Here is a 23,871-nt window from a genome sequence, read left to right as displayed (position 1 = left end):
AAAAAAACATGGACAGAAGACCTAAATAGACATTTTTCCAAAGAAGACATACAGATGGCCAAAAGACAGATGAGAAGATCTTCAACATCACTAATCATCAGGGAAATGTAAATCAAAACCACAATGAGATATCACTTTATACCTGTCAGAATGGCTAAAATAAAAAATAATAACAAGTATTGACAAGGATGTGGAGCAAAAGGAATCTCCATACCCTATTGGTGGGAATGTTAATTGGTACAGCCACTGTGGAAAACAGTAGGGACTTTCCTCAAAAAATTAAAAATAGAATGACCTTATAATCCAGTAATTCAACTACTGGGTATTTACCCGAAGAAAACAAAAATATTAACTCAAAAAAAAATATATGCACTTAGACGGTATTACTTAAGTGAAATAAGTCAGAAAAAGGCAAATATATGATTTCACTTGTATGTGGAATCTGAAAAAAAATGAATAAAAAATAAACAAAAAGCAGAATTAAATCTATAAATACAAAGAACAAACTGATGGCCGCCAGAGAAGAGGAGGATGGGGGATGGGCAAAATGGATGTAGGGGAGTAGGAGATATAAGCTTCTGGTTCAGGAATGAGTAAGTCACAAGAAAAAATGGCACAGCATAGGGAATATAGTCAATGATATTGTAATAAAGTTGTATGGTGACAGACAGTAGATATACTTGTGGTGAGCACAGTTCAAGATTCAGTTTGTTGAATCCACTATGCTAACAACTGAAATTAATGTAACATCAATAGTGTATTAACTATACTCAAATGAAAAAAAAATTATTGTGAAAACCAAGCAATACTGTGTCTGTATTTTCTCTAAGTAAAAACTACTTATAGCCACGTCACACATGCTTCCATCAGGTGGGACATATGCTCTCCGTTTTATCAGCCTCTGATATTTCCTGTTGATTCTCGCAACAGGCCTGATTTATTTGTTTAGCTACCGGGCCCCTTAAGGCATTTGGGGCCTATCTTCTTAATAAAACAGAGCAAGGTCTCCCCAGCATTTTGTGATTTCATAATCACAACCAATATTTCCAGTTTAAGAAAAAAAAATACAGAATAAAAAATAAAGTAAAATCTCTGTAATCTTTTTTTTTTTTTTTTTTCTAATTTGAGATAGAGAGAGATGGACAGGAAGGAGAAGAGGCAAAGGGAGAGATACAGAGAATCCTCAAGCAGACTCTGTGCTGCATGTGGGGCCCAACACGGAGCCCCATCTCATGACCTGAGCCAACACCAAGAGTGGGATGCCCAACCAATTGTGCCACCCAGGTACCCCAATTTCTGTAATCTTATTTATGAATTTGAACTAGCATCTAGAACTCATGAATTATTTTCCTTTCTATAAGATACAGTTTTCCTAACTCTGCCCACCAAAAGGACTATAAACAATGACAAGCTTGCAGAAATAAACATAAATGTCACCCAGATTATGATGTCTAAATACCATTTCCCACTGAAAGGAATTAGGGTCATATACCAGATTCTATGCCTGAAGAAAGAAATGTACAAGATGAGCTTAATACATCTTGTTCCAGGGAACAAGTAAACTATCAAAATCTACTGAGGTTGTACCAAGGGCAAGGGCTTCCACTTGTCAAAAAGACAGGAGTCTTCGAACATCTGAAAGGAATGGTGAATGGAAGGCATAAATTTATAAATTCATAATTAAAGAAAACCTGGGGGAAAAAAACTCTCTAAACATCTTTAGAGGTTGCTAGGTCACCAATTAATTATTCTGGAAATTTAGAGAAAAAATATAAAAAATTGTATTCTGACTTCCTTAACAATTTCCTCCTATCTCTTCTGGCTGTAAGGTGGCTCAGTGGAATCCATTGTGTTAACACCAACAATCAGCACCTACATTAAGAAAATTGGCTACCACCCCGACACAGTAGCATTATTTGTGCCAGTTTCTGGCTGGAATGGTGACAACATGCTGGAGCCAGGGGCTAACATGCCTTGGGTCAAGGGATGGAAAGTGCCCCGTGAGGACGGGGATGCGGGAACCCACTGCTCGGAGCTCTGGCTGCATCCCGCCGCCGACTCGTCCACCTGCCAAGCCCTTGCACCTGCCTCTCCGGGACGCCTGCAAAATCGGTGGTGTCGGTACCGGCCCGGGGCCGAGGGGGGCTGGTGTTCTTCGGCCTGGCAGGGGGTCACCTTGCTCCGGTCAATGTTACACCCGAAGGAAAGTGTGGAAATGCACCGGGACGCTGGAGTGAGGCTCTTCCTGGGGACAACGTGGGCTTCGATGTCAAGAGCGTGTCTGTCAAAGATGTTCGTCGCGGCGACGCGGCCGGCGACAGCAACAAGGACCCACCCGTGGAAGCAGCTGGCTTCGCGGCTCAGGTGATTCTCCTGAACCTCCAGGCCAAATCGGTGCTGGACACGCACCTGTGCTGGGCCGTCCCGCAGCTCACAGCGCTTGCAGGTTTGCTGAGCTGAAGGGGAAGGTAGATCGTCGGTCTGGAAAGAAGCTGGAAGATGGTCCCAAGTTCGTGAAATCTGGGGATGTGGTTCCTGGCAAACCTATGTGTGTTGAGAGCTTCTCTGACCACCCTCCTCTGGGCCGTTTTGCTGCTCGTGACATGAGACAGACGGTGGCGCGGATGTCCTCAAAGCGGAGGACAAGAAGGCAGCTGGAGCTGGCAGAGTCCCCCAGTCTGCCCAGAAAGCCCAGGAGGCTAAATGAGTATTATCCCCAACACCTGCCACCCCAGTCTTGATCGGTGGTGGAAGAACGGCCTCAGAACTGTGTCAATCGGCCACTTGGGTTGAATAGTAAAAGTCTGGTTAATGAGAACAACGCATCGTAAAACCCTCAGAAGGAAGGGAGAATGTTGTGTGGACCATTTGGTTTGTGTGTGTGGCAGTTTTAAGTCATTAGTTTTTAAAATCAGTACTTTTTAATGGAAACAACTTGACCAAAATTCTGTCACAGAATTTTAAGACCCATTAAAACAAAAGTTTAATGAGAAAAAAATTTTTTTTTATTCTGGCCCTTTCTTTACAAATGTTACTTCAGGTTAATGAAATAGTAGAAGAGGAAATGGTCTTCTTTGACTGAAGAATCTTAGCTAACAGCCTTGATTATTAGAATATCATCTTTCCAACACCGAACGATTAGGGCATAAATTAGCAATAGATCCTAAAATTATTAGAGAAAAACTAAGAGGGAAATTTTATAAGCTGACAAAACCTGAACAGACTAATCGATTTTGACATCACAAAAAGACATGCTCCTGGTGAAATGTGAAAGAAAGTACACATCAGTACCTAAGAAGTCTAGCCAAAAAAAACTAAAACCAAATCTAATCAAAGCTCTAGAAGATCTAACTACAAATTTACAGGAAATACAGAGATTGAGAAACATGTTAAACTATACCACAGAGATGCACTCAGCCAAGACCAGAATGATGGAAACTGTACAAGAGCAAATGACCCAGTTTCTTCAAGTATTAAACTACAAAGAAAAAAAAGGAAGAGGAACCAATACATTAAAATTTAAAAGGCATATCAACCAAATATAACATGTGAACTTTGACTCTTGATATCAACAAACTATAAGAAAATTAGGAGACAATAGAGAAATATGAACACAAACCAGATGTGATGACACAGTGGAATTACTAATCTTTTGGATGCAGGGTTTTTTTTAAAGAATCTTTTTTTTTAATAGTTTGTTTTTTTTTAAGATTTTATTTATTTATTCATGAGAGACAAGAGAGAGAGGCAGAGATACAGGCAGAGGGAGAAGCAGGCTCCATGCAGGGAGCCCGACGCGGGACTCAATCCCGGGACCCCAGGATCACGACCTGAGCTGAAGGCAGCACTAAACCGCTGAGCCACCCAGGCTGCCCTTTTATAGAATTTCTTTTGAGTCTTTAATTTCTACAGATTAAAGATACTATCTAGAACAGAGGTTGTCAAAGTGTGGCAGGGTAATGCCTGAGGAGTTCCTGAGATTCTGAGAGGGGTCTACAAGCCTAAAAAAAAAAAAAAAGATTTTAGTAACAAATGTACCTTTTTCCATTCTCATTCTCTTATGAATGTATAATTTTCTAGATGCTACATAACACATGATATTGCAACAGTTGGAATGTAGAAGCAGATATGAGAACTCAGGTTTGCTAATAAGTCAGACATTAAGAGATAATGCAAAATGTAAAACAATCTCACTTTCCTCACTAAATTCTTTTTTTTTTTTGGGAAAATAGTTATTTATGTTAGTTAACATGTAATGGGCTTACAACTGTGATTTTTAAATGAATTAGCTGGCAAATTTTTTAAGTGTTTCAAGTTAAATTTCTAACATAGTAAATATTAATAGATCTACTTAAAAGTCTTTGGTTCCTCAATAATCATAGACTACATATATATTTTTATATATATATATACACACACACACATATATATAGTGTATATACACTTGCTTATTTAAATAAAGTTAGCTTTTAAATGATGGTGCCTTATATCTTAAAATAATTAAGAACTCCTAGGATTCAATAAGCAGTTTACTTCCTAAAAACTTCACACATATAGTATCTACTTCAAATAAATCTTTACTAAATAATATAACAATATATAGTTACATATTCTGATCAGCCTAAATAATTAATGTAGAAAATGTCCAATTAAACCCCTAATTTTAAAGTATTATAAAAATGGAACTTCATTACTATAATCAGTAAATTTGAAAAATACCTATCAGGGTTATTTCAAATTCTAGTGCTTTCTGGAGAAAATAAAATTAAGCCAACTTCTTGACAAGTGATTTAAATGGTGAATTTGTATAAGCCACTTTTCCTTGTGACTGACAAAAAGGCAAATGAAGACTTGTAAATTAGATTTTAGCAAATTAGCTACAGTTAACTAAAATGAACAAGAAGCTGACATGACTAGATATAATCAGAAAAGAGGTGGACCAAAATCCTGAAAAATATATATATACAGACTTGTTTACCAATTCTATATGTACTAGTATGAGGATCAACTAAAACTAGAAAAAAAAAAAAAATTTAGACCCAAATTTTAAAGTGCGATTTTGTTCCATAATCAATGAACATTCACAGCTTTAAAATTTCTCGAAATTGTTAAATTCATGTTGATAAATATAATAGTTCTTTTAAAGATTTTTTGTTTGTTTGTTTACACCCAATGCAGGGATCGAACTCATGATCCAGAGATCAAAAGTCACATGCTCTACCAAGTGAGCCAGCCAGGAGCCCCAAATATACTCTTGATATAACCCTAAACTTTGGAGGAAAGGCAATCACACATTCCCACATAATACTCTGTGATCATAATTACAGCTCAAATGCTAGATATAATTAGTCATGATCTGACCCAATAGATAAAATTCTTATGTTTGCAAATTGTTAGCTCAATTTCTAAATGGGATTACTTCACTCCTCAAGTTTTTGACAAAGAAATGTATGAATTTGGCATTCTGTAACTAGAAATTTTAAAATTCTTCTCAATATTTGACCTCTAGAAACAGTGAAATTACCTACCGCTCTTACAAAATATCACAAAAGCTTAATAAATGTTTCACTTCAGGGCACCTGGGTGGCTTAGTCAGTTAAGTGTCCAACTGTTGGTTTCGCTTTGGGTCCTGATCCTAGGTTCTTGGAATCAAGCCCTGAATTGGTCTCAGTGCTCAGGGAATCTGCTTAAGATTTTCTCTCTCTCCTTCTGCCCCTCTCTACTTCTCTAAAATAAGTAAAATAAAATAAAATATTTCACTACTTTGTTCATATCTCTAGCCTAGTACCAACTCTGCATAAAGTACTAGGTGTGTGGCTTTTTTTTTAAGGTTTATTTATTTATTCAGAGAGAGAGAGAGAGAGAGAGAGAGAGAGGCAGAGACACAGGCAGAGGGAGAAGCAGGCTCCATGCAGGGAGCCCGACGTGGGACTCGATCCCGGGTCTCCAAGATCACACCCCGGGATGCAGGCGGCGCTAAACCGCTGCGCCAGCGGGGCTGCCAGTACTATGTGTTTAAATAATTAAATTGGCAAGGTCATCTTAGGTCTCTTCTGGGATTCTTTAATCCTTAAAAACTCCTGATACCTAGGCAGTACCTATTTACCAGTCTCTCCCCCAACCACAATATCCATTAAAATATTCTATACAGTCAAATTTTTGTTATTAGATTTTTATATAGTCTGATTATAGTAGTGTTCATTAGGGGATATCTAATTTAATATGTGGATTTTTTTTAAAGAGACCTGGTATTCTAAATATACCTCTAATTTGTAAAATACATAGAAGTAATTTTGAGCATCTGAGGACTGCCACTTCACTAATGCCACTTCACTATTATAGGTCAAAGTCAATAAACCCTACCATTCCACACTTTCCAAATCAAGATAAGAGGACGAACAGAAAGAAGTCACTGTAATTCCTTCTTTTTTGTGGCAATATTCTTTCTTGCACAGTACTAGAATATATTAGGATACTTTAGTATTAGAGTTGTCAGATTAAGAAAGAAAAAAACAAAACCCAGGACCTCCAGTTAAATTTGAATTTCAGATAAATAAATAATTTTTTAGTATAAGAATCTCCCAAATATCTCATGTACTTTAACTTACTATAAAACACTCCCTGACTATATATAGTCTTTCTAACCCAATGGACTTTCATTTTTGTTTTTTTTATTTAATTCTTACACAAGTTTGATTTTTCCTATTACCATTCCCATTTTACTGACAAAGAAAAGTTTAGAAAAACTAAAGTGTGTTCTAAGATTATATTGTAACTAGTAGCTGAATTAGAGCTTATAAATATTCAGGTTATATGTAAAATTTTATTACAACAGCATTTAATGTAACTGAATTTCACCTACAATCTTATCATTAAGCATATGCTTCCCTTTTTAAACTTTTAATTTTAGAAAGGAAAATAAAACCAATTCCAATTTTATCTATGCAAAAAAGGACAATCTCACATACCTTGGGATATGCCAGTCACTGTCACTTCCTAATATTCCCTCTCTCTAAATTCCAATGACCAAACAGTAACCCCTAAGAGGATCAACACATGCCAAATCAAACATATAAGCCTAATGCCTCCATTTACAGGAACCATATCCCATTATTATTAGTTCAACTGCAATTGCTTTGGCAAAGAAGAGCTCGTATTCATAGTCCAGAGAATCAGAAGGCAAAACATCTTAGGAGACAAGTCCTTCCTTTGTGAACTAGGAATGATCATTTCCCTACCTGTCAGAAAACCAAGAATGAGCTCTGTCCTAACAGCTGACTTTCCTGAATACTCTTGTTTTTAGAAGAAAGACATTTATCTACCACGTGCACTGTAGGGTCAAACATGTATCTATAGTCCCAGACAAAAGGAAGAAACAAGGAGCTGTCTTCAGAGGTCCCTATGGTGGGCAAAGGATGCTTCCCCAGCCTTTTCTGTAACATCAAGCTACATACAAAATAAAGTCGTATGAAGTCTTTAATCTTATATCCTAAGGAATATAAGGAATAAAATATGATGGCTTAATTCCTGTTCTCAATCCTAGCCCAAATAAACACCCCTGAACACTTTCTAGAAGTTCACACTCAAAGTAGGTGGTTTTCCTCTGGGGAAAAAAAAAAAATCCAGAAGTATAAATATTGACCTCAAAGTTTCAGTTAAGAACTAAAAACCACACAAACACATGGCACTTTGAGGCAGAGTTTAAATTACATACCGCAAACCACATAATTAACTGAATCTTCTTCCCAAAATTGAAAAAAAAAAAAAAAAAAAGGCATAAAACAGCAAGAAGCTAACTGTCAACAATAAGTCTGTGTAGAAAAAACTCAGCAGGTGATGAACGGAAATAAGGGTGTAGTTAATTGCCTTCCCAAACTGCTTAAAGAACAAATCTATTAAGTTTCATTGAAAAGGTTTTGTTAATTATAAATTGACTCTCCTATTTATTCAGCATCCTCCAGGGAAAAAAATATTTCATACAAATGAATCTTTTCAGCTAAATGAAGTTTATCAACTTCTTTTTTACCTTATAAGTGGAAAATAGAGAATATTTGTTGAAGATCTCTTCCACATAAATTAATTAAACTTGGCATTTTGAGTTTAAGTTACATTAAAAAATAAACACCACTATGTGTTCCTTAAAGCCACATTGCTTTTCTTCCTGGACACAAACCAGGTTTTATTTCCCAGCCTCCCTTGTAGTTGAGCATGGCCATGTGACTCAATTCTAGTCAATGAAAGTAGGGCAGAAACAATGTATACCATTTCCAGGCTTCAATCTAAAAACCTCAAATGTGATGTTCCTCTCTTTCTCCATCAGCTAGAAGCAAAGGACACCAAGATCCTAGAGCAGAAGCTCTCAATTTCAGCTCCAGGGCAGGGATAACAAAGTAGGGTCCCCGTAACAGCAACAGCAACATTACTTGGGAACTTGTGAGAAATGCCCATTTTTAGCACCCACCCCACATCAGATGCATTAAATCAAAAACTAGGTGCAGGTAAGGGCCCAAGTATGTGATTTAACAAATGTTTCAGGTCATTCTATTAAACATTAAAGTCTGAAGCACTGTTCTAGAGGTTGGATGAGCCACAATTTACAAAGGGCCTGGGTCGCTGCATCACAGCATGGTACGTTATCCACTAAATACCATATTGCACTGTTCTCTCAGAAATAACATTTATTATTTTGAACTACAGAGATTTTAGAGCTTATGATAGCAGCAAGTATTACCTTAAATCTACCTGATACAGACATTTAATAATATCCTTAGAAGTGAACTCAGTTCATCTGAAAAACAGGATAAATTTGCTATGCACAAAGATAACAAAGTAGGTTACATAGATAATATGAAACGGGCTTGTTATATAGTGAGAAGTTTGAAACTTTTTTTTTGAAGAATTTGGAGGACAATATGCTAGGTGAAATAAGCCAGTCACAAAAGGACAAATACTGTATTATTCCAATTATAAGGAGGAATCTAAGGTGGTCAAATTCAGGGGCACCTCGCTGGCTCAGTCAGTGGAACATGTACTCTTGATCTAGAGATTGTAGGTTCAAGCCACATAGGGGGTACAGAGACTACTTAAAAATAGAATCTTTAAAAAAAAAAAAGAAATAAAATCTTAAAAATTAATTAAATAAAGTAGTCAAATTCATAGATAGAAGAAAGAAGAATGGTAGCTCCCAAGGGCTAAACAAAAGGGGTAAAGGAGAATTGTTTAATGAATATAGTTTTAGTTCTACAAGATGAAAAGATCTGTTTTACAACAGATCTGCTTTACAACCTTGTAAATACACCTAACACTACTGAACCATATATTTAAAAATGGTTAAGATGGTAAAGTTTATGATGTTTTTTCCACAATGAAAATATTAATCACACAAAAAAAGACTCTTTTTATTTGGATTTTCCAGATTTGTTTACTCTTGCCCAAAGTAATTTCAAAGTCTACTACATGAAAATAATTTAGAGAACCAATTCTGACTCATAACCCAATTGAAAAAATAATAACCAGCTAGTTGTTCTAAAAATACAAATGCTTAAATTAAAACAAAATTTAAAAATCTACAGTATATTTTTATAGCTTTCAAGATGTTAGCTGTTGTCTCAGTTCAACCACACCAAATTAAAAAATTAACAGTTAAGCCAGGAAATCATTTTCTAGTTTTTCAGGATAATCTAAGAGCCCATATAAAATATTTTCTTTTGATTCTATACATGAAGTTTCAGAGACTACAAATCGCTGGGGGTTTTTGTATGCAACTATGAACATTAAGAATAAAATTCAAATTAAAAATGTATCAAAAAAAACACTGTATATCATCTTTACCAACTTGAGTGTAATTTTTTCAGTTCATTCCCCTCTGAAAAGGACCCAAATAAAAATATCTGAATGCATCAGGGTCAAATTATATTATGTAAAAGTTGATAGAACATCTCTGCAAAGCAGCTTAGCTATATTTACTTTTTAAAATCTATATTCTTAGGCCTACTTAACTGCACTTTTGGAAATTTGTCTTAAAGAAATAACTTGGATTACAGATTTAACCACAAAGATGTTTATCACATTACTAAGCAAATAGGCTATCATTCCACTATTATTAGGCATTTATATTATGTAAATACTGGTACATGCACGTAAGTTAGGTTGCCTTTAGAAATTATTTATAGTAAACTCTGACATTTTTAATTACCTTTGAAATAAACATGAGAGAGAAAAAAGCAAAGCACAAAATTGTATACTATTGTACCAAGTAAGATCTGCAGTCTTCTCTGAGTAATCCAGGAGAGTTTTAGTTCCTTCCTTTGGTAATCTATGATATTTTCTTAACTTCAAACAATGTTTGAATACTACTGTATATTTTTACTGTATTACTGTATAGTTTTTAAAATTATGTATCCACCCCGCTGCCAATATCGGATATAATAAATTACTATGTCAACTATACATAAGATACAGATAAGGTGATGGGATAACAGATAACTTTTACTGTTTCTGTCATTCATATCTATAATTCTATAACTCACTTCATGATAGAATACTTCATTATTTTGCATAAAGCACATATTATTGTCAAGGTAAGTGAAAAACAGTAATACTGAGTAAAGATACAAAATCATTATCTTTTAATTCTAATCTAATTTTGTAAACATTGCAAGAGTTGAATTAAGTTCAATCAAAAAAAGATCAGAATCTACCAAACAAGATAATCATAAAACAGCCAAAAAAGTTATCAAGATATTTCAGAAGGTATGAGTAGAAGTACTTTCCTACTCATTCCTAACTAATTTTCAAGAATGACTTATCAAAAAAATGCTGTTATTTGAAAAACAAGTATATTTTATCCCTTCTTTATCACAATTCTAATTTTTTCAGTGGCTTCTTAGTGGTAAGAAGTGTTGGATAAAAGTAAAATAGTATTTCACAATAACAAAGATCCTGGGCAGCCCGGGTGACTCAGCGGTTTAGTGCTGCCTTCAGCCCAGGGTGCGATCCTGGAGACCAGGGATCAAGTCCCATGTCGGGCTCTGCATGGAGCCTGCTGCTCCCTCTGCCTGTGTCTCTGCCTCCCTCTCTGTGTCTCTCATGAATAAATAAATAAAATATTTTTTTAAAAAATAACAAAGACCCCTTAAGACTTAAATTCAATAAGAAAAACAGGACAGAGCAGAGATATATCCCTAAGAATCTGTCCATCTCAAAAATAAGCTAAATGGAAGCTATTAAATCAAAGCTTTGGGCCTAAATAATAATATAAACCACCAAATAAGCAACTATTTGAAATAAACCTTCAATTCCAAGATTGGTGATCATCTGGGTAGACCTTTAAAGATAATGTTATCGTGGGAGAGGAAAGGAGGGAAGGCTACATAATCTTTTTAGGTACTCTGTCTCATTATTTTGCTAAAATTGGTGGTTATCAATAGTATAGCAACATTTCAGCCACTAGGTGGCAGGTAAAAAAAAATAAAACAGCTAAAAAACAAAATGCAAGCAAAGCATAAAGGTGCAAATTAAGTTACTGGCTAAGGTAAGAGATCAAAGGTACCAATAACCCAACTCTTCCAATTCTACAGCAACTGCCAAAGAGTGAGATAAATGAAGAACATCCCAAGTAGACTGGCCTTGCCAAGGTTGGGTCTGAAGACCGACTACTTCTCACTACTGACAACCTCCTAACAAAATTAAGATTTAGACCATGGGTGATTCACACTAAAACGGTGAGGAATCGAACAGAAACAGGTCTGGGGGAGAAGAGCTGCAGGATGAAGGAAGAAAATCCCATTTCCTGAGTTTAGTGGAGGTCTGGAATAAAAGAAGAACATATCTAAAGATACAGAGAACCTGTCCCCCACCATCCTCACACTCCACAACCTTATCTCCAAAATACTATCCACATTGTCTGAAATGCCACCTAGAAGTACAAAGGACCAACATCATAAACAGACCCCAATTTATATACAAAAATAAAACTATCCTCCAAGAATCTGTACCAATTAAGGTTATCAAATTGAAATACTACGGAAACATGACTAGATTAAACTGTATGATGAATGTATAGGTTCATCCATGTGGTAGTTATAAAGATCAATTTGGAATTTTGACTCTAGTACGTGGGAAGAAATTGCCCCTACCCATAAACATGAATATCAGATCCGTGAAACCAGGAAATAGAGAATCCTGAAAATAGAGACAAAGGTGTATCAATGTCTGATGATATCAGTCATTAAGATACTATAACTAATTCCCCTGGGCCCTGATTCTAGGGTTAGTAGACAACCGACTTACTATAAATTTGTCTTCTCACATATATTAATGCAATGTTTTCAATCTCTTCTCTCCAACCTAACTAAAAGGGTCAATATAATCCCAATACTAACGGTAATTCACTAGGGCAGTCATTTTTAACTAGGAGCCATTTCTCATATTAAACTTCCCAAGGGATTGTCTGTCATTCTATAAGCATACTAATAAAACTTTGGATTCTTATGAGTTCCTTCCACTGGTTGAGAATTATGGGCCTCCACAGAGAACTTACTGACCGAATTCAGTGAATCTGATAATTATATTTCTCTCTACAAAATTAAAATTTTTGGCATTTTTGGCATCAGTTTCTGCATCCCAGATTATAGGTATAATGAAAGGCAGAGGTATTTAATGTGCCAGAGAACTAGTTATTCATATTTAATGAGTTAGAAGCTTATGACATTAAAATTAGAATGGGCCTTAAGTGGAGGTCAACTAATCCAATCTAGTCTAACATTCTCTCAATAAAAGAATCTCTTGTGTATTTCTGACATTAGTTTAATTTGTCTAGTTCTTATCTAACATCTGAGAATAACTGCACTGATAGTTTACCCCAAAATGAGGGGTAAAGAAGTGTTTTTAGAACATAGGTCTCTCATTTCTGAAGGTAAGCAAACATGAGTAGGGCATTTCAGTGAAAAAGGCCAACAAGACATACTCTGGGAAATAAAAATGCAGAGGGGAGGGAAGACAGAAGATTCAAAGGAAAATGACAAAAGGACCTGAACAGGGACTTCACAAAAGCAATCAAAATGGCAAATAAATTAATTAAATAATCACAATATCATTAGCAATCAACAAAATACAGATTTAAAACATAATATTAAACACCCAACAGAATGACAAAAATTAGGAAGCTGATAATAACAACTTTGGAAAACAGGCATCATACAAATAGCCCACCAACCAGTGATTTTACTTCTTATTCCTAGAGAAACTCTTGTATGTGTGCAGCTGTTTTTACAGAAACTAAACTAGAAATCACTCAAAAATTGATCAAAGTTACAGAATAAACAAACAGTGAGATATAAATATAACTGAATATTATATGGCAATGAAAATGCACAAGCTGCAACTGTATGCCACAATATGGACATATTTCATACTTACAAAGTAAAAAAAGCAAGAGGATAAAGATTATAGTTGACTTCATTTATATAAGATTCAAAAACAGACAAAACTAAATTATATTTTTTAGAGATATGCTCATGTATTGTTCATGTATAGTCAAAGTATTTCTGGAAAGCAGAATAAAGTATTATTGCAAGAATTATTTTATGTGAGTGATTACCCTTAGCGGAGTTGTTACCCTAGGAAAGGTGATATTGTGCCCTGAGGAAGAATAGGGACTTCTAGAATATCAGTAATAATCTATTTCTTGACCTGGCTATGGTTAGCTTCCCAATTGTTCTTCAAACTCAAGTAGTTTCTTATGCTTTTCTATAGTTATATCATAGGTCATTAAAAAATGTTGAAAAGAAAGAAGCAAATAAATTTACCCACTTTAAAATTCTACTTATGGCTAATCCAGTCTTTCCCCAAAGACCAAGCTGAAATATCAGTTTCTTATGAAAATGGAGTCCAAGGGCACCTGGGTGGCTCAGTCAGTTAAGCATCTGCCTTTGGCTCGGTCATGATCCCAGGGTCCTGGGATTGAGCCTCACACTGGGCTCCCTGCTCAGGGGGGAATCTGCTTCTCCCTCTCCCTGACTTTCCCCCCACCACTTATACTCTCTCCCTCTCTCTCAAATAAATAAAATCTTTAAAAAAAGAAAAGAAAATGGAGTCCATATGGGAAGGAATTTCCTTTAAGATTTAGTCCTGGATTATTCTAAGGATCAGAATGTACTAAGTTGTGTCTCTAAAGCTAACTATGCTTGACAAATCAGCGTGTGAGAGAATATTTTCGGTTATTCAAAACCATATATCCTAAGTCTATAGAATATCTTGCTAATGATTTACATTTTAAGTACACAATTATTATTCCCAGATTCCTCAGATCAACAGCTAAACTTGAAAAAATAGACATTTTTGTTCAATCTTCTATCCTCCTCAATTCTAAAAAAGTTACACATTCCCATTTTGAAGATTTCTGCTATGCTGTTTTCAATTTCAAGTCTCATTTCTCCAGAAATGAAAGTCCTAGCAATCAGATCCCTTTCCTTCATACACATACAATAAAAAATGAAATTTAACTATTATTCCTTCTTTCTTACGTGCAATGTAGAATGGAAAGTGCTGGGAAATTAACAGTTGTGTCTAGGGTGAAAGTCTGGCAAGAATGAAAAGTACAAAGAAATAAATAGATGCTTGTCTCTTTTAAGACAAAAGTTTCAAAAGGTGAAACTAATAAAATTCAGTTACTGGGTAACTTTTTTTTGTCTTTGTTTTTGCTTGTTTTTAAACAAAATGTAAAAAGCTACCTAAGGAGTTTAATTTGCAATTCAATTTTTTAAACTTTTAAATTAATTTTTAAAAACTCCTAAAATTCTACTTAGATGCAATGAAGTACATAAATCTTAAGGGCTTAGTTCAGTGAATATTTATACACACACATATACACATATCTATGTATGAAGATGAAGATACTTAAAGCTAGATTTGAAAATTTTATTAGAAAAAAACAAAAAAAACAAAGGTTAAATACCACTGGTCTTCTAAAACAAAGGATATTTATTCTACTTAGCTAATTTTATTTTCATACCTCACAGTCACCTTGAGCACTTCGAACACTGCACCAACGGGCAACAGGTTCAGGAACCACTTCCCAATCCTCACAGACCTGTTTAAGGATATTCACAAATGTTGTCTTCCCTGAAGCTGTTGGGAGAGGAAAAGGAAAAATGAGGATGGAGATTTAGTGGGAGAAAAAAGCCAAAACAGTCACCAGCTCTAACAAAATTTATACTAGCAAACAATACAAAAAACAAAAATATTCAATTTCCTAAACTTTCTCTTCAGATTTACTTTAATGAAAACTAAAAGAATTCCTACCCACTTGTATTAATATTTGTTACTTTTTTTAGCTTATCGAAGCCATGGAGCAGAAGAATTTAAAATCTGGTGAAGGGACACCAGGGTGGCTCAGTGGTTGAGCATCTGCCTTCAGCTCAGGGAGTGATCCCGGGATCGAGTCCCACATGAGGATCCTTGCAGGAAGCTCCCTGCCTATAACTCTGCCTCTCTCATGAATAAATAAATAAAATCTCTTTTTAAAAAATAAATAAATAAAATAAAACCTGGTAAAATTGTGGGCAAGGTGTTACGGCAGAAAACACTTTCTTTAACCAAGTAATTAGAGATAACTTTGTGGGAAATAGTTAAGGCTATTCTCCTACTTAATTAGATATGTGATTCTGGGCAGGTCATTGAAACTCCTTGAGCCTGTTTCTTCATAATACAATGGAAATAATAATACCCTCTTTATGGAAACTGTCATGATAAACAAGCTATAACTACAGTGACAATCACTACAGGCTCTTGCATTTTCCAAATTTTTCTGTCTTCTGGCTCTATTCTCTGTTTACAAACAAGTTTAAATTTTTCCTATCTAAAACCAACTCAGAAACAGCCAAATGAACTATAAAATCAATATAAAGATCCGCCTAATACCTAGAGTTTAATAATGAGACAGGGTGACTATATGACATTAATTGTATAACTATACAACATTAAGCCATAATAACTAACAGAAATTATAAAAACATTTTTGCAAAGGCCATGAAATAGAAATAGCCATGTCTTCTCTCCTTCACTTTCATGATTCTGTGCACTTATCTAACCCTTAAAAAAAAAAAAAAGTTGTATGTACTTTGCTTCCCTGATTATTCACTAGTTTCTAGTGAGATAGAAACGAGATATCCCGTAGGGAAAATAAAGGAAATATTCAGGTATAATCAGGACATATTATATTGACTATTTTAATATTACTTTGTAATACATTCTACTTAATAGTAAGGAAAGCCTTGACCTAGAATGTAACAGGGTGGCAACACTCCTGATGACCACCACACCCTTCCTATCTGAAGTCACCAAATGCGGTTATATTAGCCATCTCTAGTCAACATAATGTGTTCTCACTCTCTCTCTCTCAGTCTGTTTCTTTCTCTCTCCCTATGTAAATAAAAACACACAGAGATATTAAAATATTAAAAAACAAGCTTCTGCAAGCTTACAGGAAAAGATTCCTCATCCTTATAAACTGGATCCAAAAATGGCAAAAAGAACTTACTTTTGACTTGAAGGACTATATTCAAACCTAGGACATTACATAGGCAATAGAAAAGAAGAAAAAAAACAGAACTTTAAAAGATCACACGTAGAGGGACACCTAGGTTGCTCAGTCGGTTGAGTGTCCCAACTCTTGGTTTCGGCTCAGGTCATGATCTTAGAGGTCCTTAGAGGTCCTTAGAAGTTGTGGGATCAATCCCTGCATCAGGATCCCCAAGCTCAGTGGGGAGTCTGCTTGAAGATTCTCTCCCTCTGCCTCTTCTCCTACCCTCTCTCTTAAATAAGTTGTTTTTGTTTTGTTTTTTTAAATCACACACAAAGCAAAAACAGAGATGGATGAAGGCGATCAATAAGAAGGTAACAGAGAACTGCTGAGAAGCAAAACACAAAGTCCTATTATCACCACAGAATCTAACTAGATGACCATTAGATTTAATCATGGAAAAAAAGACTGGTGACCACAGATTTTGTATGGAGCATTTAGATTGGTAAATGGAAGCATATAAAATGATCAATGGACATTCACTGAACTAGATGGAGGAAGGAAAGGAAAACATGATGTTCAGAAAGAGAGTCCAAGGAACACATTAAAAATCACGCAACAGCCAGTGTCTGAAAACATGTAAAGCTAAAAAATCCAGCTTTCTTCTGATGTGCCTAAAAACAGAAAAAATTTATGTGGTCATACTCTAAAATTTCAAGAGCAAAAACAGGTACTCTTTAAAACTACTCCTTAGGGATGCCTGGGTAGCTCAGTGGTGGAGTGTCTGTCTGCCTTTGGCTCAGGGCATATTCCCAGAGTCCCAGGATCGAGTCCCATATCAGGCTCCCCTCCAGAAGCCTGCTTCTCCCTCTGCCTATGTCTGCCTCTCTCTCTCTCTCTCTGTCTCTCATGAATAAATAAATTAAAAATCTTTTAAAAAGTAAAATAAAATTACTCCTTAATTCAAAGAGAGTAACAATAGTTACCTGTAGTTCCCAATCAGATTAATATCTAGTTCCTTAACTTTTAGAGGGAAAGTGAGGATCTAGAAAATAGGCCAATGAATAAATTCATATTCTATAAAAGCAAAGGAGAACAAGAACTAAAAGTCACAGATGTTAATACTTTAAAAAGTCATGGGACCTAACGGAATTACTAATGCCAAGCAGGCATTATGATGCCAAAAATCATCTCTATAAACTATTAAGATGAGAAGAAGCAGGTAAGGCCTCTGTAAATCTAACACAAGGGAATATTTTAGTAACAGAGAACATGAGAAGTTAAGTTACATGAGTACAAAAGGAAAATGACCAGTTAAAGTTCAAATTCTAGGAATCACAAAATAGTATTCTACATACATATTAGCAATCTGTATATTTATACTTATTTGGGTCTGGCAAATAAGGTGGAAGAGACAGGAACAATAGTACAAGCACATTAATAGCAACTGACAAAGCTTCAGTGTTAAGACAGTAAGCGGTGAGGAACATAACCCATCTAAATATTAGCAAATTGTTATCTTAGAGAGACACAGGCCCAGTGTTACCAGATCTTCTGCTATTGTAAGAAATTGCAAGAATCTAGATGTTCACAAGGAATCTCAAAATTTTTAAATGCTAGCAATTCATTAAAATTTGTTTTCCAAATCTACGCATGCCACTACTGTGCAAAAGCGAGCCATCAGTGTGCAACTCATTCAAGTGTGGATGATGGAGAAATCAGAGAATTTTAAGTAGGGAATAACAAAATTACATTTGCATATACTAAGTCTCCTCTGGAGCTAGTCAAGACGCTAGAGATGAGGTGACATATTAGGAAATTATTTCAGGTGCTGGGAAGATTAAAGATGTTTAAGGAGTAGTAACTTTCTAGATATGACATGTTGCTTAACTGGATTTAAGAAAGGGAAGGGGATTAATTCATTGTGTTATTGATCTTTGGGGTTGTTCATTCAAATTTACTTTTGAAATGGCTTTGTTGGGGCACCTGGGTGGCTCACTGGTTGAGTGTCTGCCTTCAGCTCAGGTCGTGATCCCTGGGTCCTGGAATCGAGTCCCACATCAGACTCCCTGCTGGGGAGCCTGCTTCTCCCTCTGCCTATGTTTCTGCCTCTCATGAATAAATAAATAAAATCTTAAAAAAAAAAAAAGAGGGATCCCTGGGTGGCGCAGCGGTTTGGCGCCTGCCTTTGGCCCAGGGCGCGATCCTGGAGACCCAGGATCGAATCCCACATCAGGCTCCCGGTGCATGGAGCCTGCTTCTCCCTCTGCCTGTGTCTCTGCCTCTCTCTCTCTCTCTGTGACTATCATAAATAAATAAATAAAAAATTAAAAAAAAAAAAAAAAAGAAAGAAAGAAATGGCTTTGTTCAACTACTTCCTCCTATATACATGTTCTTCTTTATCTAGTATGTTGCTAGAAGGAATCCTACTAGTAAACGTTCAACTTCAAAGAACTTATCCTAAGACCAAATGAGAGTCTTTTGGGACTGATGCCTCACTGGAACAATGCAACAAGGTCTCCTCTTGGAGGGTGTGTTCAGCTCCTTGGAATGCTGCTACACCATCTGCTTTGCCTCATCTTTTTAAAGAAGTTCAAGAGTTTTGAATGTGTTAAGAATTTTAGAAAAACATTCGCCGTATGCATGAATGGCCAGTATTCAACTTGGTGCCAAAAAAATTCTATCAGAACAGGAAGTATCAGGCATAGGTTTCCTGTGGTAGGAAATACAGAAGAATGTAAGTTTAGATGTACCTTGCAAAATGACGTGCATGGTATAGTCCACCCTCATGTGGGTTAGGAACAGGAACACTACTGGTCTTGGAATCATAAGCCAATGTTTACTTGGATGTGGGGGAAGAGGTGAGAACTCCTCAGTATTAAGATCATTAAAAAGCTCTTTCCTCGTACTCAGATATTTAGAGCCATTTTATCTATAATGGTTAAAACTGGAAACCATCCAAAAAAAAAAAAGAAAAAACCTGGAAACCATCCAAATGTTCACAACTGGGGAAGAAATAAACTGGTGTATCTATGCAGTGGAACACTACTCAGCAGAGAACTACGGAACTACAAGAATATGAAAAATCTAATCATGCTCAATAAAAGGAGTGAGACACAAAAGGCTACATAGTCCGTGATTCTATTTATAGGACATTCTGGGAAAAGGCGGACCTTACAGGCACAGAAACCCGGTCGGTGGTTGCGAGGGGTCGGGGCGCAGGGGCAGCGGACCACGGAGGAGCGCCGGGAAGCTTTCGAGGGGACAGAAATGTACCGAATCTTGATCGTGATGGAAGTAGGTAGGACAGCATTACGGGCCCGTCTCAGCTCCCTGAGGAGGGCATCCTAAAAGGTGATTTAGTGCGTGGAGATTACAGCCCCGCCGCACCCTCGGTACCAAAGCAAAACCAAATGCGACCCTCCCGTTGGCGCAGTCCCGACAGCGGGAGGCCCTGGCCCAGGCCCAGGCGCACCGTCTCGGGCCCGACCTCGCGCCCCGGGCACCGCCGCCCGCGGGCGCGGAAGGAAGCCGGGCAGGGCCGGGCCGGGCAGGGCCGGGCAGGGCAGGGCAGGGCCCGGCAGGGCAGGGCGCGGAGCCTTGGGGGGGCGGCCCGAGGCCGTGTCCGCAGCCACGCGGCGCCCGGAGCGGGCCGTCCCCGAGGAGCAGCGGAGGTGCCGGCAGGGCGCGCCGCGGGGCCCCCAGCTGTGGGCGCCTTCCCCGAGCCTCCTCACCGATGTTCCCCTCGATGGCGATTTTCTTGATGCGGCTTCGCTCCGAGCCGGTCGCGGGGGACGGGCAGCTTCTCTTGGGCGGGGTGGCCATGCCGGGCTTCGCGGCGCCCCGAGCGCATCCGACGGGGGGATGGAGGTGGCCGCAGGTGCGCGCGCTGGGGCCGCCCCGCCGCCGCCGCCGCCGAACCCGACCCGACGCGCAGGCAGAGGCCCCGGAGCCGCAGCCTCTCCGGCCGCCCGGTCTCGGGGTTTGATTTTGGCGCGCGGAGGCGGCGGCGGCGGGGGCGGGGCCGGGGCGGGGCGGGGCCGGGGCGGGGGCGGGGCGGGGCCGGGTGCCCGCCCAGCGGGGAAGCCACGCCCCCTCCCGCCTCTCCCCTCCCCTCACCCCTGCCTCTCTCCTCCCCTCCTCCCCTCCCCCTTCCCTCCCTCCCTCCCCTCCTCTCCCCTCCTCTCCCCTCCTCCTCCCCTCCTCCCTCCCCTTCTTCCCTCCTTCCCTCCTCCCTTCCCTTCCCTCCCCTCCTCCCTCCCCTCCCTCCCTCTCCCGCGCGCCGACGCCCCCGCGGCCCCTCCTCCTCCGCCGCCGCGGGCGAGGCCCCTGCGTGCGCCCCCGCCACGTCGGGTCAGGCGGGCGCACGGGGCGGGGCGGGGCGGGGCGGGGCGGGGCGGGGGTCCCGGAAGCCTGCGGAGCCCGGGGCCGCCGCCGACGCTGGAGGTGCTCCCGGGCTTGGGCGCTAGGAGGCGGCGGCGCGGGGACCCGCCTCCGCGGTGCGCCCCGAGCCCAGCAGCGCGTCTGGAGCAGAACCGGCGGGGAGGCCGCGGGGGGCGGGGGCGGGGGCGGGGGCGCAAGCCGTTGCGGGCCGGCCGAGAGGACGACCGTCGGGCCGAGTGCCGCGGGCAGCCCAGGCCTCCGGAGCGCGTGCACGTGTCCTGCTGTCGGCGCCGCCCGCAGCCCGGTGCACGGAGGCCCGCCCCAGCCCGGCCGGCCGGTGCGGGAGCTGCGCCGTGAGGCCGCCAGTTCAGAGTCGCGGAGTCCGAACGTGGAGCCGGCACAGGGAGCCACGAAGCCAGACGCCACCCCACATCCCCCAGACCCCCCTTCATCTCATTTGAATCTCACTCAGGTCGCAAGAGAATGCGCCGCCCCAGAATATGCCGCGACGGCCTACAGATGATCTAGAAACGAAGGGACTTCAGAAACAGTGCAAAGAAGGACGCTCAGCCCCTCCCTTGTCCCCACTAGAAGCAGGAGATGAGTCTATGTGAACGGTCCCCTCCCTGGGCCCGGAGTGCGGAAGGCGGCCTTGTCACAAGTAGACGATTTACGGGCTGAGAAGGCCTAGGAGCAAGACCTTGCTACTTGGCCAGTTTATAACCTCCAAACCCAAACCTCTTTATCTTGTCCATTCTAATTTATTGTTTCTCTGTCTGAAACATACAGTGACCTGCTTTGGTCATTCCTTTGAATTCCATATGTTTATGAAGCTCCTATATGTACAGAATTAAATTTGGTTTCCTCCTGTTTCTCTGTCTTGAGTCAATGTAATTATTAAACCACGCAAAGAAAGAAAAAACTAAAAATAAATAAATAAAATAAAATAATAAAATAAAATAAAATAAATAAACCAGGCAAAGACCTTAGGAAGAAGGGAAATTTTTCTGCCCCTACAATGCTATCTCTGCAGAAATTACCACACTGGGTAGGTTTCTGTTCAGCGTAACTATAGATAGCTTAATTTTGCATGCCCTACAGCTGGCACATAGTTAACAAAAGTTGAATTTTGGAATGCCTACCCATGTGCTATGAACTCTGCTAGAAGATTCACCTAGCTGGGGATAGATGCAGCGTAGAAATTCCCAGTATTTGTTCTTAATCTTGGCAAAGATCTGGTAAATACACTACCCAATCTAGAAGTTCCTGAGATCAAATGGTCTACAGAAACTAAAGGCCCCGTTACTCTTTTTTTTTACCTTGCAATTACCATCAGACTTGAAATGCATCTTAATGGTAGAGTCAGAAGGGGCGTTAATGGTAAATCCATTCTAAGGAAAAAACGCAGAAATCAAAATATGAATTTATGGGGAACTCTAGGACAAAAACAGCAAAAATCATTCTTTGTTAACATCCTTATAATTATTTTGCTATTATTTTATGGCTATTAGTTTTGTTAAACCCCTAGTGATTAGCAGCAGGACCTTTGAAATGAAAAAAGCCTGAATGAACACTTGTCATCAGATGTGGTGAGGAAGCCAGAAAAGCCCCTAGGTGTTATATTCCACACCAAGTTTAGGAAAACCCACGAAATGGTACAGATATTAGCAGTACTGAGAGAGGAATAAGGCAGGGTGAGTCTCTGAGACCTTCAAACAGGAAAGTAGAAGGAAAGGAAGAAATCTCATATGGATCTGATGAAGATGTTTAGAGTTGAGGAGTGGGAATACCAAGGGTGGTTTCCACAAAAGACACACAAGAAAAGTAGTAAAATGCCTTGATTGAGAGGTTGAAGCAGTGGAAAATTAAAGACTAGTTTCAAATTCCAGCTCTGCCAAACTCTGGCTGTAAGAACTTGAGTTCCTCAAAGCTAAAAGTGTTCCTTTAAAATAAATATGAAGTAGATAAGGGAAACCTAGCCTTCTTGGCATCAGGTTCAGCATAATTTACCATTTTCCTAAATAATCTTTGGATGATGCAAGGAAGAGATAAGAGAAAAAAACTCTTAAAAATCTTAGTTGGGCAGCCCGGGGGGCTCAGCGGTTTAGGGCCGCCTTCAGCCCAGGGCGTGATCCTGGAGACCAGGGATTGAGTCCCGCGTCGGGCTCCCTGCATGGAGCCTGCTTCTCCTTCTGCCTGTGTCTCTGCCTCTCTCTCTCTCTCTCTGTGTCTAATAAATAAATAAAATCTTTAAAAAAATCTCCTTAGTTTTGGGGGCGCCTGGGGGCTCAGTTAAGTGTCTGACTCTTGGTTTTGGCTCAGATCATGATCTCAGGGTCATGAGATGGACCCCTGCGTTAGGCTCCAGGCTCGGTGCAGAGATTCTCTCCTCCTATGTTCCTCCCTCTGCTCACTTTCTCTCTCTAAAATATATAACATCTTTTTTTTTTTAATCTACTTGATTTTTATCCACAACCTGTTATCTCGCACCCTTGTAGCCAGATGCTTCAGAATGCAAAAATATTTTGGATGTTAGAAAAGAAATACAATCGTGTAATACATATATTATGTAACCGTCCCTCACCATCATGCAGAGGTGCTATATACACAGATACTTTGCAGTGAAACAGAGATTTCATATTAAGTGGGATAAAGACTATTAACTTCAGATCAGGGGTTAAGTTTGCACTAAATTCAAGAAAATACTTTCAGTTTTCCAAGATTTTGGAACGGCAGATAAAGGCAGGGCATTGGAGCAACCAGCCAGTTGTGAGCATGCTACCATCTTCACCCTGCCATTCCTTCACCAAAGGAATCTGGGAATTCCTTTTCTGCTGTGAGAATGCTGGTATTAACTAAAGACAGGATCTTGACCGATAACATATAGGTGTTTTGTTTTTTTTTTAACATATAGGTTTATTAAGAAAACTCTAAACCAACTCAGAAAATGAGAAAAGCAAAAAAAA

General features: G+C 39.2%; 1 protein-coding gene across 1 annotated transcript in view; it reads right to left on the bottom strand.

Annotated features, from left to right (window-relative positions):
• The window catches only part of DCK (deoxycytidine kinase), a 31,188-nt gene extending 10,774 nt beyond the window's left edge, over window positions 1-20,414 (bottom strand). Inside the window, exons 1-2 of the mRNA XM_025435720.3 lie at window positions 20,257-20,414; window positions 15,014-15,129 (exon numbers count right to left, since the gene is read on the bottom strand). Of these exons, the coding sequence (XP_025291505.2) occupies window positions 15,014-15,129; window positions 20,257-20,347 (207 nt within the window). The 5' untranslated portion in view covers window positions 20,348-20,414. The remainder of the gene's footprint in view (window positions 1-15,013; window positions 15,130-20,256) is intronic.
• Between the last annotated feature and the right edge of the window lie 3,457 nt (window positions 20,415-23,871).

This window comes from Canis lupus, chromosome 13, assembly GCF_003254725.2.
Source record: "Canis lupus dingo isolate Sandy chromosome 13, ASM325472v2, whole genome shotgun sequence".
NCBI classification, from domain to species: Eukaryota; Metazoa; Chordata; class Mammalia; order Carnivora; family Canidae; genus Canis; species Canis lupus.
This window is presented reverse-complemented; position numbering and strand designations above follow the sequence as displayed.